General features: G+C 38.5%; 1 protein-coding gene across 5 annotated transcripts in view; it reads right to left on the bottom strand.

Annotated features, from left to right (window-relative positions):
- Fife (regulating synaptic membrane exocytosis protein fife) overlaps positions 1-15,253 on the bottom strand; it is a 210,823-nt gene that overhangs the window by 135,289 nt on the left and 60,281 nt on the right. For all 5 annotated transcript variants that reach the window (XR_013001417.1, XR_013001418.1, XM_076374246.1 and 2 more), the window contains exon 3: positions 12,945-13,062. Coding sequence is in view for 3 of the 5 variants with exons in the window: in XM_076374246.1 (XP_076230361.1) it covers positions 12,945-13,062 (118 nt within the window). In the remaining 2 variants the exon portion in view is untranslated. The remainder of the gene's footprint in view (positions 1-12,944; positions 13,063-15,253) is intronic.

Below are 15,253 nucleotides of genomic sequence, written 5' to 3' on the forward strand. Positions count from 1 at the left end.
CTTTACCTTTTGATTATGGTCATCTGATTTTAAGAGATCGCGTATTTCTCGTAGTTGGTTATATGCCCCAACGAAATTTGTGCCATTGTCCGAGTGAATACGTTTACAAAATCCCCGTCGAGCAATGAATCGTCTAAGTGCAGCTATGAATGCTTCGGTGGTAAGGTCACTTACCAGTTCCAAATGAATGGCCTTGACCGCGAGGCACACGAAGACCGCAACGTACACCTTGACACGCGTTCGATTCTGTTTCTTCCTTTCCTTAATATAAAATGGCCCGCAATAATCAACCCCGGTGTTAGTAAATGGCCGGGATTCGGTGACTCTTGCTTTGGGCAGGTTACCCATTATGTAGTCTGTTGATGGTGGTTGCGCTCGGAGGCAGCGCGAGCAGGTCTTTATGGCCCTCCATACCTGACTTCGACCGTCAACGGGCCAGTATCGGCGCCTAACTGCGTATAGCGTGTTTTGCACGCCGGTGTGCAGTTGAGCACGATGCTCGGCTTCGATGATGAGTCCCGTCACGCGTGCCTTTGGTAAGATGATGGGATGCCGTTGCGAAAATGGCATTAAGGAGTGTTTCAATCGTCCTCCGACTCGCAATATCCCGTCCTTGTCGATGAATGGATTGAGACGTTGCAGTTTTCCACCGACTTCTGATTTGTTTGTCGTCAGACATTGTAATTCTTTTGCAAAGTGCAAGCTTTGCAAAAGTTTTATTAGAATGTCGTGGGCATTCCTGATTTCCGATACGGTCAGGCTACCCTTTTCATTGTGCGTCCTTTTCCATCGAAGACAGCGCGCGACGATCCGTTGCATCTTTCCCCACGACGAATAATTTTCGAGGATGCTCGTGTCTAATGATGTTGTAGTTAGACACGCTGCTGTCTTGTGCTCCAGGACTATGTTGGGCGGAACTATTTCATGGTTTGGCCATCGGGATTTGTCCTTGGCGAGCCACTCTGGACCATGGTGCCAGATGGATGGTCGTAGGAATTCTTCTGGCGTTTGACCGCGCGAAATGAGATCCGCGGGATTGTCATTAGTCGGAACGTGTCGCCAATTCGCGATGTCAGTTCTAGTTTGAATTTCGGACACCCTGTTTGCGACGAATGTCTTCAGAAGATGTGGTGAAGTCTGTAGCCAGTTGATGACGATGGTGGAGTCGGTCCATAAGCTGATATTGTTGATTTCCACGTGCAACGCGTTCTTGGCAGTAGCGATGAGCGAGATGAGAAGCAGCGCTCCACACAGCTCGAGCCGGGGTACCGATTGCGTTTTTAACGGGGCAACCTTTGACTTCGCGAAGAGAAGCTCTACGTTTATACGTCCATTGGCGTCCATTGAACGGACATAGACGCAAGCTCCGTAGGCTCTCTCGCTAGCATCGCAGAAACCATGTAATTCGATTTCAACTGGTGAGTTGATAACGGTCTTCCTTTGGAAAGTGATGTTGTTCAACAAGGACAACTGTTTATAGTACTGACACCATTCTGTATGTATGTCCATCGGCAGAGATTCGTCCCAGTCTACCTTAACGGACCAAATTCTCTGAAGCAGGATTTTTGCAACGATGATGACGGGACCGAGGAGGCCTAATGGGTCATAAATCCTGGCAATTTCGGAGGAAATGAGGCGTTTGGTTATGTGCGTGGTCGCGAGTTTTGTTTGGACTTCATAGGACATGGAGTCTGCCGAGGAGTTCCAAACAATCCCTAACGTTTTTATGTTTGATGAATCGCCGAGATGGTGTTTCCTGTCGATTGGCTGGTCCGATAATCCTGTTAAAAGTTCCTCATGGTTGGCCGCCCATTGTCTGATGTTTAGCCCGGCTGATTGTAGCAATTGCGTTAGATCTTCCCTCAATGAGCGCGCTTCTTCGATGGTAGATGCTCCAGTGAGTGCGTCATCCACGTAAAAATCGCGACGCAGAATTTTTGCGGCTTGCGGAAACCGGTGCCCTTCGTCTTGGGCGAGTTGAGTGAGACAACGGATCGCCAAGTACGGCGCGGCTGACAACCCGAATGTGACGGTTTTCAGCTCGTAAGTATTGACTCGACCGGTATCATCGCGCCAAAGAATCCGCTGATATTTCCGATCTTCGTCACGAACGAGAAACTGCCTGTACATTTTCTCTATATCACCGGTGAGAACGTAACGGTGAATACGGAAGCGGAGCAAAATGTACAGCAGATCGTCCTGTATTTTTGGCCCTGTATGGAGGGTGTCGTTGAGCGAGATTCCGGTGCTCGTTGCAGCGGAACCGTCGAAAACCACTCGAAGCTTGGTGGTTGCACTCGTGACCTTCGTGACTCCGTGATGAGGCAGGTAATATCCGCCGGATGAATCTCGATCTTCAGGAATCCGTTCCATGTGGCCCAGTTCGAAATATTCATTCATGACGGCGTGATATTCTTTCCGTAAGGTTGCGTCACGATGTAGCTTTCGTTCCAGAGATTCCAATCGTTTTAACGCCCGCGATTTGGATTCTCCCAGCTGCATAACGTTGTCGTTGAACGGGAGTGCTACGACGTACCGACCGTCGATGTTCCGTGTCGTATGCTTCTGAAAATGCGTCTCGCAACTCTTGTCCGAACTCGACAGATGCTGGATCTGTGGACCTTCTTCGATCTCCCAAAACCGAGCCAGATCGACTTGGAGAGTCGTGGCCGTGTGACACGAGGCCCTGCGTGGGGAAGTGGAAGCTGGAGGACTTCCCCCTATCACCCAGCCGACTCTCGTTTTCTGTAGATACAGATCTGGTCCGCCTGGAGGAGACAGATTAATCTGCCCGACGCTTAAGAGCGACAACGTTGCTCCGGAGCCGATTAGCAGATCGACGGATGCTGGACGGTGAAACTCTGGATCTGCCAGCTTAATGCCCTTTGGAATGTGTATTCCCGATCGGTCAATGGGTTGATCTGGGACGAGCGGTGCGATTTTTGGAATCGTTAAAAATGTTAATGTGCGTTGATAGTCGCTCACCTTAGAACGGATGGTGGCTGTAACGGTATGCTTCGCGACCGTTGTCAACGCGTTGAGGACCCCGATAGGAACGGAACACTTGTTACGCGGTACGTTTAGCTTTCTCGCGAGATCGTCGCTCATAAAATTAGTTGTCGCGCACGTATCGATCAATGTACGACAAGGGATCGGTCGTTTCTCCTTGTCCAGTACGCAGATCTGAGCGGTGACAAGAAGTTCATTGTTGATCGCGTTGACAATGAAGGCTCTGTGATGGTTTGTTCCCATGGGATCCTCTGGACGTAGTAGTCAATCGCTCGTTTCTTCCTGTAAAACCGGTGGTGCGACGCGTTTCGCGGGTGGCGTGGTCGCGCGATTTGATGATTGCTTCGGCTGATGTATCAGCGTATGGTGATGCTTGTTGCAAATTCGGCATGAGCCCCTTTTGCACATTTCGGAGTTATGGTCTGATCGCAAACAATTTGAGCACAACGAGGCCCTCCGTATCGCGGTAATTCGCGCCTCGACTGATAGGGCATGGAATCGTTCGCAGCGCCAGATGCCGTGTGCCTCGTGGCAAATGGGACACTTCGGTGTGTTCGCGGATCTATCTGGCGTTTGAACCGATTCGCGTTGATTCTGGAGATCTTGCGAATTGCTCGCGGTTACGAATGCCTGACTGCGCGTGGGGTATCGTTGCGCTGGGGACTTCGTCGACGGGTTTCGAACGATATGTCCGGATGATGTCAACGATTTCTTCTGCGTCGTTGGTCTGCAGTTCGCGCGTTTCTCCAGGAAGTTGAGCAGGTGCGAGTAAGATGGCATTTCCTTGTCCTTTAATGATAGCTCCCAGTGCCACGCGGTATCCGTGCTTATTTTTGATAATATTATTGAGACGAGCATGCAATCCCACGACGATGTGTTGACGCCAAGGTTTCTTAGCGACCGAAGATTCTGGCGGATTGTATCGACTAGATCCCCTAATTCTTCCGGAGAGTCGGTTTGTAATTTGGAGATCGCTTGAATCGCGTCGCAGTGTTTCAAAAGGACTCTACGTTTGCAGTCGAATTTCTCCTTCAATAACTCGATCGCGTCGGAGTAATTCGCGTCCGTAGTACTCAGCGACTCAATACACGCGGCTGCCTTTCCGGAAAGGGTCGATCGCAGATATTGTAGTTTCTGCACGGGTGTTAAATCCGCGTTCTGGTCGATTATCGACGAAAAAATGTCGAAATATGACGCCCAATTTTCGATTTTTCCGTCGAACGTTGGTAGGCGCATCTCCGGCAGTCTTATCGCCATAGGGGCGGATACAGAGGACGCGTGTGACTCCGTCGTGTTTCGTCGCGGGGTTCTGTTCGCGCGCTCTCCCTCGATTAATGCATTTGCTCGCGCAATGACGGTTACGTAATCATTGTGTATTTCGTATCGACGTGGTGCTTCGGACTCGTCCATTTCTTCAATTTCAAATTGGAGTTCATCGAACCGTGCCCATACGTCGTTGAGGCTGGTCAAATGCGCTCGTAAGAGACCGATATCGCGTTGTTCGGGATGTTGCATGTTATCAACGAGTCTCGCGAACGTCGTGATGTGCCCGATTATATTGCCGCGCTTGCGTCGCAAGGTACTGAGACTAATACCGATCGTAGTGGATTGGGTTTGGCTGGACGATTGTTCTGTTGCTTTCGGCATCGTGGAACGGGATTACAGACACACGAAAGGAATTGGCGATAATAAACGAGCCTACCTTTGCGATGCGACGATTTCCCAATGGTTGATGCCTACTGCGATGTCCTGTCCTCGAGATGCTCCTTGGACTAGGGTATTCGAAGGATGCTGAGGTGATCCTTCGGTGATGCTGCGACCGATACGGTGGACCGCTGCTGGTGAATTAGCGACAGCGTCGCGTTGAGATGGCAGTTAGCAGTTACCAAAGTATTTGGAATCCACGCGTCACTGAGGATCCGGCTCGAAGGACCATTTAATGTTTCACAATGTGTGAGTACGCGTTCGCGACGAGACTGTAGGATGCGTTGAGAGCCGAGTCAACGGAGGGCGTAAATCTCCGATACGATTTTAAAATCGACGTCACGATGCGCGTACGACCCTACGACTTTTTACAGAGATAGGGTGAATACGTTGTGTTCCGATAAGGCTTCGGTTTGAATGATACGTTTTTTGCGGGAGAATGATGTTGTTCCCTTGACTTGTTGATGCTAACTGACCCCTTGGAGACACAAATTCACTTCGATTCACCCACGCCGGAAGTGAATTTGCCGCGTTGACGGAAGGCACACGGAAGTGGAGACGTCGAATTTTCCGATTCGCTGAGATGAACGTGTTCGCGTGTTCTCCACTGGGACTGGTGGTTGAGAAATGCACCAATCAGCGAGTCGGAAAATGCCGGAAAATGACGGTCCCAATTGGCGGGTCCCTCGGGCCAAGGCGATTCGTGCGCCACCTGTCCGTTCGTGGGTGCACCTCAGCCGCGAGAGCCCGCTCTTTTTGGGTTTTTCCGGCTTCGTGTGACGTCATCCACTCTCCCTCCGAGGGTGTCTCCAAGGGGTGGTTTGCCAAGGCTGCGGCATGTGTTTTGCAAGCCGTCGACTACGGACCGAATTTTTACCATTCGGCCGAACGGCTGCAAAACACGTGTACCCCCGTCATTTACTATATTTTTTGCCAAGTTGTTAATGACGGAGGGCTTTATGAAGATTTACGATTAGAACTTTCCGTCTTAGGACGACGGAACAATTGCTTTAGGGTACAATTGAAAGGATTTCTGTTTGCATTGAAAACTTTCAAAAATACATTGAATAGTAAATGAATGAATTGTATGTAACTGATTTAAATTGGCACGAACAAAATTTCCCGCATAAAGTATATTAAATAATTAAAGTTCAAAGTCTTTTCAAAGACATTGAAAAAACATTAACATATAAGGCACTTTTCTACGAAGAAGATATATAAAGAAAACTTTCAGAGAATGGTGATTCTGTGATTTTTATTATGACTCGTGACATATTAAAAATTGAAAATTATAAATTATGTTATCGAATATAGTAAATGGTGGATGGCATATTTAATTATTTTTATTATTATTATTTATTATATTATTACTACTATCTATTATATCAATAATAAATAGTATTTCTTATATTGTTACTATTTATTGTATTATTAATATTTATTATTTATTATATTACTATTATTTACTCCATTACATGAATCTGATGTAAAAAGATGTTCAACATATCATATTAATTCAATCTTATAAAACCATACATACTGTGTTTATAAAAATTCTCTCGCAGATTCTGGCGTCCATTGCTTCCCCTCGCCCCCTGCGCTAGATACGAAGCAAGATATTCAGTTTATCCGACCTCGGACTCTCTCCTAACCTACTCTGTGTTCCATTAATTACCTCGATGATTAACAATGCGATTGCGTTTCGAGATCAATTACAGCAATGACCTCCTCAATATCAAACGGACCGGTAAGCAGCCTGAATACAACCGTGGTAGATTACAATGGAACAGTATCACTGGGCATACATCGCGTGCTGTTTGAACATACGTTCAATGCGGTGGAAAGGGAACCCGTAACATTCGGAAAAATGTGCACAGCCCGCTGCAACGCATTTATATATTATTTTCTCGATTTATTACGTAATATCCGCGTTATACAATTTTACAATTACAAGGAATTCTCGCTTGGAAGACAGATGGATTCGTATTTGCTCGATTTGCAAGAGCTTTTCATATATACATACGTATGACGGTGATCTAAAATTTTTGAAAAATGTATTGTTAACCCTTTATCCTATAATGTCAAGTCAGATTCGTGATAAATATTTCCAACTAAATTCAACGAAATTAAATGGTATTTATTTATTTTTCATATTAATGAAATGCTATTTAGTTATTATTAACCTTTAACCTTTAGAATAGACGTAGACGGAGAATAAACAACGAATTCTTTTCTTTTTTTATTAAATTATTAATGATAATGTAGATTTATCAAGCAGAGTTGTGAAAGAAATCATAGGACACGGGATTAATAACACTTTTATTTTATTAACGTTGCCTGTCACGAAAATCTTGAGAATTTTGGGTACCATTTATTATTTGTAACAATAAGCAATAATTATTTATATTTACTTTTATTTGTTATAATAATTGTTATATTATATTATTATTTAGTCAATTACGCTGTGGAAAATTTTTATTCAATGATAATACCTTAGTAAAATATTAATAAAAATTATTAAATATTTATATGTGTTTTGTGTGTTTTTTTAATAGTCAGATTAGTTTCTGATTCTTTTAGAAATCTTTATCTTTGAATGTTTATAAAATGTTCACAATAAGTTTCCAATATTTATTAATGTTTCTTAATGCTCACGTTGAAAAATAATGTTTGTTGCATTAATAAACTCATTAAAACAATATTTTCAAGCTTTGAGAAATTTCGCAGAAAATTTCTAGGATAATCGTAACGACATTTACATTTTCTGCGCAACTCTGGCATGTCGATCAACGAAACGCGTCATCGTCGTCTCTGACGTACATTTTATTTCGCAATTCGTAAAACCACCGATATTGTAAACCACGTATACAGATAAATATCGACGAATTGCAATAGACCGAACACTGTTTCACAACAAATTTCTACAAAAACATTTTCAATAAATATTCGATTAAAAAAAATTAGCGAACTCAATTTTTGGAACATCCTGTTTAAATTGACTGTGCAATTAATATCGTCACTCCCACTACAATATCAAATATATTTAAAATATCAAAAATATTTTACATGTATTTTTATCATTGACAACAATATAAAATATATTGAGAATATAAAAGCAGCTTTTAACCTGAAAATTGAGAAACCTATTTAAAAACTAAACAAGACTTATAACTAAACGAGAATTTTAGATTACAAAATTATATTTTCAACGAACGGATTCACTTGTGTATTCATCTAAAAAACCATTCACTCAAAATAATACACTAAAAACTTAATATCCTTTTACTTTATTATTTCTGCAAAATGTTAATCTACCTACGCGTAACTTTATAAAATAGATAACTCGAATAAACTGAAATTTTAATAGAAAAGATTATAAATAGAATGATATCATTCTATATGTATACTCCTACGTTGTATATATTTGAACATGTATTTGCGAAAGATTATTATGTTATATCGTTGCGAGCTTACAGAATAGTAAACACTAATATGATGTGGGTGGATGTGCCATGTTTCAGTTTACCACCGTGAAAGTTATGGAAGATAACGTCACAGTTGTCCTTTTCCCACTGTTCATCAAATTTTCAGCGACAAGAGACGATGCACGAGTGTTTCAGTTACAACAACGTAATTTAAAATGCTTTCATCTGTCCCAAGACGGACGATCTAATCAAATTTATTCTGAGAAGTGTCGAAATAAAACCGACATTTAAAATTTATATTTAAATTACTACTTTCAGAACCCATATTTTAAATCCATACGAATGCAGTAGCGACTATGTTTTAATATTAGACAAATTAGAAAAACGGTATCGATACTTATTGTAGAAACTACTAAAAGTTTTAATATGAGAAAGATTAGAAAAATCATATCGAAAGTTATTGCAAAAACAACTAAAACTTTATACATTAGAAAAATACTATTGAAATTTGTTATAAAAACTACTAAAAGTTTTAAAATTAGAGAAATTAGAAAAATCATATTGATAGTTACTACAAAAACAACTAAAACTTTAAATATTAGAAAAATTAGAAAAATAGTATTGGAAGTTATTGCAAAGTTACTGAAGTTACTGTTTTAATATATGAGAAATTAGGAAAATCATACTGAAAGTTGTTTCAAAAACTACTAAAACTTTAAGTATTAGAAAAATTAAAAGAATAGTGTTAAAACTGATTCTAGGAAAGAGAAGAAATACAAATTCACGAGTATCAAAAAAAACCTTTCCTTTTACTTCAAGAGATTTCAAAAGGTGTAAGAATAGACGTAGGGCAAACGAAAAAAAGAGCCGGGAGCAGACAAATACATCGTGTAGCAAGGGAAACTGTTTTCACAGACCAGAGTTAGAGTTTATTTCATTTGGTAAATTCGATGAGAATGACTGTAACGAAGAGAGCGAACATCGTCGAAAAGTAGGTTACCTCGTTGCCTCGAAGGAGCCGAGACCTCTTCGAAATTGCAAATATCTGTCGGGCTTCGGAAATAAATTTTTCAAGGAGATTCTTTTCTTTGTTGCGCAAATTAACTCTAGTTTCCTATCGACTGTTCTAATCCGCCCCCCTTTTCAATAATTAACATTGCGGTCGTCCCAACTTCAATTTCTTCTGCGATTCATGTTCTCCGTTGCTTCATTTCAAAAATCAATCTTGATTAAAAATATTGACATTGCAATTAAATAGATAAAAAGGCAGATTTTCAATATTTATTTAATTTACTTTCGGAAAATTGCAAATTTGTCTTTGTGGAAATATATATTATATCGAACAAAAGTTGAATCAGAATAGTTTAATACAACACCAGGCATAATTTGTGCAAGAAAGGAAAGAATCTCCTTGAAAAATTTGTTTTCGAAGACTGACAGATGTTTCCAATTTCTTGAACATTAAAAAAAAATATTTTAATAATACTATATTTCGTAATAATACATTTCTAAAGATCTAATTTCCTAGATCTAAACAAGCGAACACCAATCTTTCTAGAAACTATAGAATAAACTTGTGTTATATTAGTGTGTAAATTTAGTGTTAATAAGGTTTCAAGTTGAAAATACGAAAATATACGTATATGGAAGAACAAAGTGAATTATTTTGATCAAAATGCAGGGTACATAACCTAATATTTGTCCAGTTCCTCAGTAAAGAAAAAAATGTATACCACTATTCCTTGGAATATAATTTCAAAATGATATATTATCATGAGAAGTAATTTTTCAAATTCGTAGAAGCGTAACGGGCAATGCAAGAGGAAAAGATGAAGAACTTCCTCAACTCGTTTTTCGTTTTCCTTTCTCTCGGTTTTATTCTCCCTAAGTTTATTTGATTTGTGTTCCCGTACTTCATCCTAATGTTTATAAATTCTCGTATCCGAAGAGCCATACCGATTCTCTAGGGTAAAAGATATGGTAGGTTTATACTTCAACTGTAGCAGGAATGCAGTTTAAGGTTCTGTTTCATTTTTATTTCAACCATTCTTCCGGGCAGTGTCGTGGTTTATAGAATTTATGTTATTTCTTACATCGATACAATTGTAATAAGAAATTATAATTGTTGTCTACGTAAATTAAAAAAGATTTGAATATCAGATACAAGAAATATCGAAGGTTTAATAAACAATAAAAATATATGCATACATTAAAATAGGTGGGTTGATTTTTCTGACTAAGAAGTGTTTCGATTCTTTTGGTGTCAAACACAGTTTAAGTACCAAAGAAGTCAAAAATAAGAAACATGAGGGATATATTGAGTTTGCTGGAATTATATAATACTTCTTGTTAAGGCGTGAGCAAAAAATTTATTTAAAATTTGAAAGGAACTTTCACTGGATACTCCGCTCTACTCGCTGATTTAACGGACAGTGGATATAGAAAATGTTGAAGTTGGATGCTGCAGTAATTGCGACTCGATAAACTAATATTTCAATTTATTATAAACATATGAACAGTGATCATGTATTTGGTGTGTGGTGTATGTATAAAGACCGAAGTCCTTTCGACTCTATCTTGACTGCCCCACTGGATTGTGAGAAGTGACGAAGTGTCTTCTCGTCTCCGATTTCGACATCTCGTGTTGGATTGAGAATGAGTAGTTGTCCTTTTAGTTTTACGCCAATCAGCGTATCTTTGCTATTTTCTAAATACTAGCTAACGCCCTGTAGCCAGCCCCTTTCCGAGCGGGGCTGACGAGCAATGTGTGTGAGGGATTTCTCGAAGGTCCGCTGGCTTGCGGAGATTTCCTGCAAGTTGAGACCTGTCTGTAAGGACCGTTGTAGATATGTTTGGTCGAACTCCGGAAATTCCGAGCTTATGACCTGGTCGGTTATTAAAACAAACGAGACGAAATTCTATGACTATTGTATACAATTAAAATTAACTAAAATAAATTGTACTGTCGCGACGGTAAAAATGTCCGTTGTAGAAAATAAAACTCAAAAATATTAAATAAGAATAAATGCGAAACTGAACTGTCCGTCTTGTCCATGTCATAAACGAAACTTCGAGAATCTTTTATTAGGGTGTTCCGTATCGGACGGAACACCTCTTAGAGAGTCATGAACAGCTAAGGACGATAAAAATGTAGGTCACACTTGAAGACCTTATTTGTGCAAAAGTTTTTGAATGTATACTTATTTTATTACGTAATTATTAATACCACTCGAGATTATACAACACTAACAGTAATTCTTGAATTTAATTAATTAATTTATTTATTTCTCCATTTGGCGAGCGGATGCCCTTTAGTACAGGAAAGGAAGAGATACAAGTCAAGTGTGAGGAGTTTACAAGGCAAGAATTTTACAATAGAATACAATAAATAATAAAATAATAAGAAATAAAGAATTAAATTTTAAATTTTAAATTTCACTAAATAAATAGTTCTTTAACGAAGCTTCTAAAGCTATTTAAATTTCGAGAAAATATATCAATTTTATCTGATTTCACTAAAAATTTTGGAAATATTTGTGTGATTTGGTATAAGTTTTCAAAAATGGTGATTCTTGAATTAGAAATATCTCGCAAATTATTATTTCCACGAATGAAAGGAACAAAATATTCCTTTAACATTTATTCTAAAATTATTTGTCTCTAGTATTCAAATCAAATTTCACACGAAGTTTATATACACACACACAAAGTTTCAATGCAACATCAAAAAACTTAAAGTCATTCACAGGACCAAGATTAAATATAAAAGCAATAAAAACTCTAAACGAACCCTTCTGATGACAAGCACATAAACTCACCTCATTATTTAGATAAAATCAGGTTTTAAAAAGTCACATAATCGGAGACAGTGTACAAGTTCAATGCCGTCAAATTTATTATCACATTTACTACTTCGGCGAGAAGAGCTCGCACACAAAACGAAACATTAATTGTTTGTAAGTACACCTGACCCTCGATTTATGCGAAAATTCGTGCCACGTGAATTCGAATGAAAATCGCGTAAATAGAGTGTATCCATACAAGAGAAAACAAATGATTGAATAAATACATATTTATTTCACCTAGCCAAACAAAAGAAACAATCATAATAACATTTCAGAAAATAAAAGTACATTTTGGTCAATATTACTAAATCCAAAAATCATACAAAAGTAACCAAAAACTAGCGTGTAAATAGTATTCTAATTTACCGCGTAAAAAGAGAACTCGCGTAAAAATGGGTCCGCGCAAATCGAGGTAGGAAGTGTACTACGCCATTATAATAAGGTAAACTTTGCTCGTTAAGTTATGTACTAAGTGCTGAAGCACTCCGTCCCGGAGAAACAGAAGTGACAAAGGCACGCGCTACATGCCCGGACTAAAATTACATTGATATTTGCATTCAAATTGCGAACGCACTTCGTGTTCCACGGAATGAATTATAGTTGTCTCCCGTAATTTCGCGAGAACTGCGGTGCCTTTTAAAAAGGGGGACGGGGCATCCGTTGTTCCGCGATTGTGTTCGGACTCTCACTTTTCCGCTCGTCTCGCTGTTAAACGCGGCTCCCACAGTAATTAAGTGAAAAACGAGCACGCTATTTATGCGGGTTTGTTCCATTTGCGCGCGAGCTCTTTCACGCACGGCCGTGTCTCGTCGGATCCTCTTCAACAGAGGACGCGCGGGAAAGAGAAAGAAATGAGAAGAAAACATTAACGGAGAAAGGCAAAAAAGATTCTTCCCTGCGAGTTTTTTCGTGTCACGGAATTAGTCGGTCAGTTACGTATGTCAACGATATTGGAACTTACCATCCCGTATTACGCCACCACCCAGCTGCCTCAATATCTTGAAGGTGTTAACGCCTTCGTCCGGCAGAACCGATCCCGTGGTGCCGGAATCTGGCTGCGTTGCGGTGGTCGGTATCATCTGAATGAAATAAGACAATTCGAGACGTTAATTAAAAAATATTTTCTTCTGACCCAAGATTGAAAAAAGTTATGACGCCGGTTTTGGTTTCTGAAATAGATATGAAGAATCGAAATAAGTTATAACTGTTATTCTGTGTATCGGTTTCCGTTCTGGGTTTTCCGGTTCTTCCTCCTTACTTAGATAGTATATCGGTTCTGAAGAATCGGGACCGAAACCGATATACTGAACAACAGTTATGTTGTAATATTCACAACTGTTTTAGTCGGAACCGATATGTAACAGTTTCAAATAGTTATTTTCGGAACTTTTTCAATCCGTGCTTTGAACACGCTGATCGAAGCTCCCGAATCATCTGAGAATAATGACAATAAGATTAATCTCTTCTTTTATAGTACTGAGTCAAACTCATGATGAACATTTTTAACCGAGTTCGACAAATCTCCACGTTATTTATTTATTTTTCACATCAATTAAATGCATAGAATATGCATCGAATACTTATCTTTTTCTATTAACTTATTAACTATAAGGTACTGTTATCAAGCATAGTTGTGTAAGAAATCATAGGAACAGGGGCAAAAATATGAAATAGAGTTATTGAGTAACGTATGTAACTAGATAATAATGTAACGTAAGAAACGTAATAGCAAATCATTAACAATAATTCATTCTAGTACCATTTATCATTGGTATAAAAGAATAAGTATTATAATATTATACAAAGCACTGAAAATTCTAATTTTTAACTTGCAACATTAGAAGTGCTAATATTAGGTCAGTCCAAAAGTAATGTTTTTTTTATGATGACTTCTTAATGTGATCAATTTAATAGGTATTAAATTTTCTTTCTTCTTGAGGCATCGATCGTCGTTGTCTGTAACTTTTCCCTATTTATAGACTAATTTGTTAATTCTCGAAATTTAATTTTTGTCATTTTCGAAATGACATTAAGAAATATCTTAATGGATGAGATAAGAAAAGACATTACTTATAGGATGATCTATACTAGGGATTAGTATCAGTACATTTCTTTTCTCGATACAAAATTAATTTATCCGTTCATGAGCACTCCTTATAGAAAATTCTTCAATATAATCTTCTGATATAATCATTTTGATGTAAAAGATGAAAGTTCAATGAATTCTTTGATACAGAAGATTTATTCAAGAATAAAACTGTTTATTGCTTATATGACGTTTTTATTGAGACGAAGATTTTATTCAACTGTTGAATAGTCGTGATCTGCAATAGAAAATAATTTTCCTCGCGAGGGTAGCGTTTAAAACGATCCATTCACCTCGTGTTACGTGCACAGTTATTACAGGGGCGCGCGAACCGTAATTGAAGTTGTATTTTGTAATAGCTAGAGACGCCAGGAAATCGTCGATTTCTAGAACCTAGCGAGCACCTCCCGTGTAATCTTCATTAGAGTCCCAAACCGTCGAAATTTATAGATAACTAACTTTGTACGTGATTCGGAAATTTAACGCGTTTTTCTGTTATTTCGAGTGACATGCATTGGTGGCTTTAAACATTAAATAAGATCTATAAATAATTAGTTGTGAGCATAAAAATATATATTCGACCATTAAACGAGAAATTTTATTTTCAATAAAATTTGATTGAAAGAAAATGTTAAAAGTTAAACTAAAAAAATGTTAAAAGTTAACCTTTAAAATATTAAAGAAAAATCATTAAAATTTAAGTATAGTAAACATAGTGTATTATATAACATTGATAATTAGCATCGAAAGTGCAATATCAAGGAAACTAAAACTGACGTCTATAAAATTAATAAAAAAGGAATTAATGGCACTATTACCTTTTCACCATAAATAGGGATAAGCTTGAAATATTTCAAATACTTTCAGTATGCAAATATACATCATTCGTTTGATTTTTCCTAATGAAATTTTCGTTTCTCTTTCATAGCTTTAAAACTATGACTTAATTACTTGAAATACTCGATGCGCTTATCCAGATCAATGCAGTAATCAGACATTATCTCTTCCAAATAAACATCCACATTTTAATTTTTATAAACAAGTCCCTTTATATACGCTATATTAAATCATCCAATAAGTTCGTATCGTGGTGTGTTAATACTTCTCGCCTTACTGAAAATTTATGTTTCAATTTAGTTATTAGAAAGTATTCGAGAGTAATAGGTCGTGATGTTATAAGAATT

Source organism: Nomia melanderi, chromosome 2, assembly GCF_051020985.1.
Source record: "Nomia melanderi isolate GNS246 chromosome 2, iyNomMela1, whole genome shotgun sequence".
Classification (NCBI taxonomy): domain Eukaryota; kingdom Metazoa; phylum Arthropoda; class Insecta; order Hymenoptera; family Halictidae; genus Nomia; species Nomia melanderi.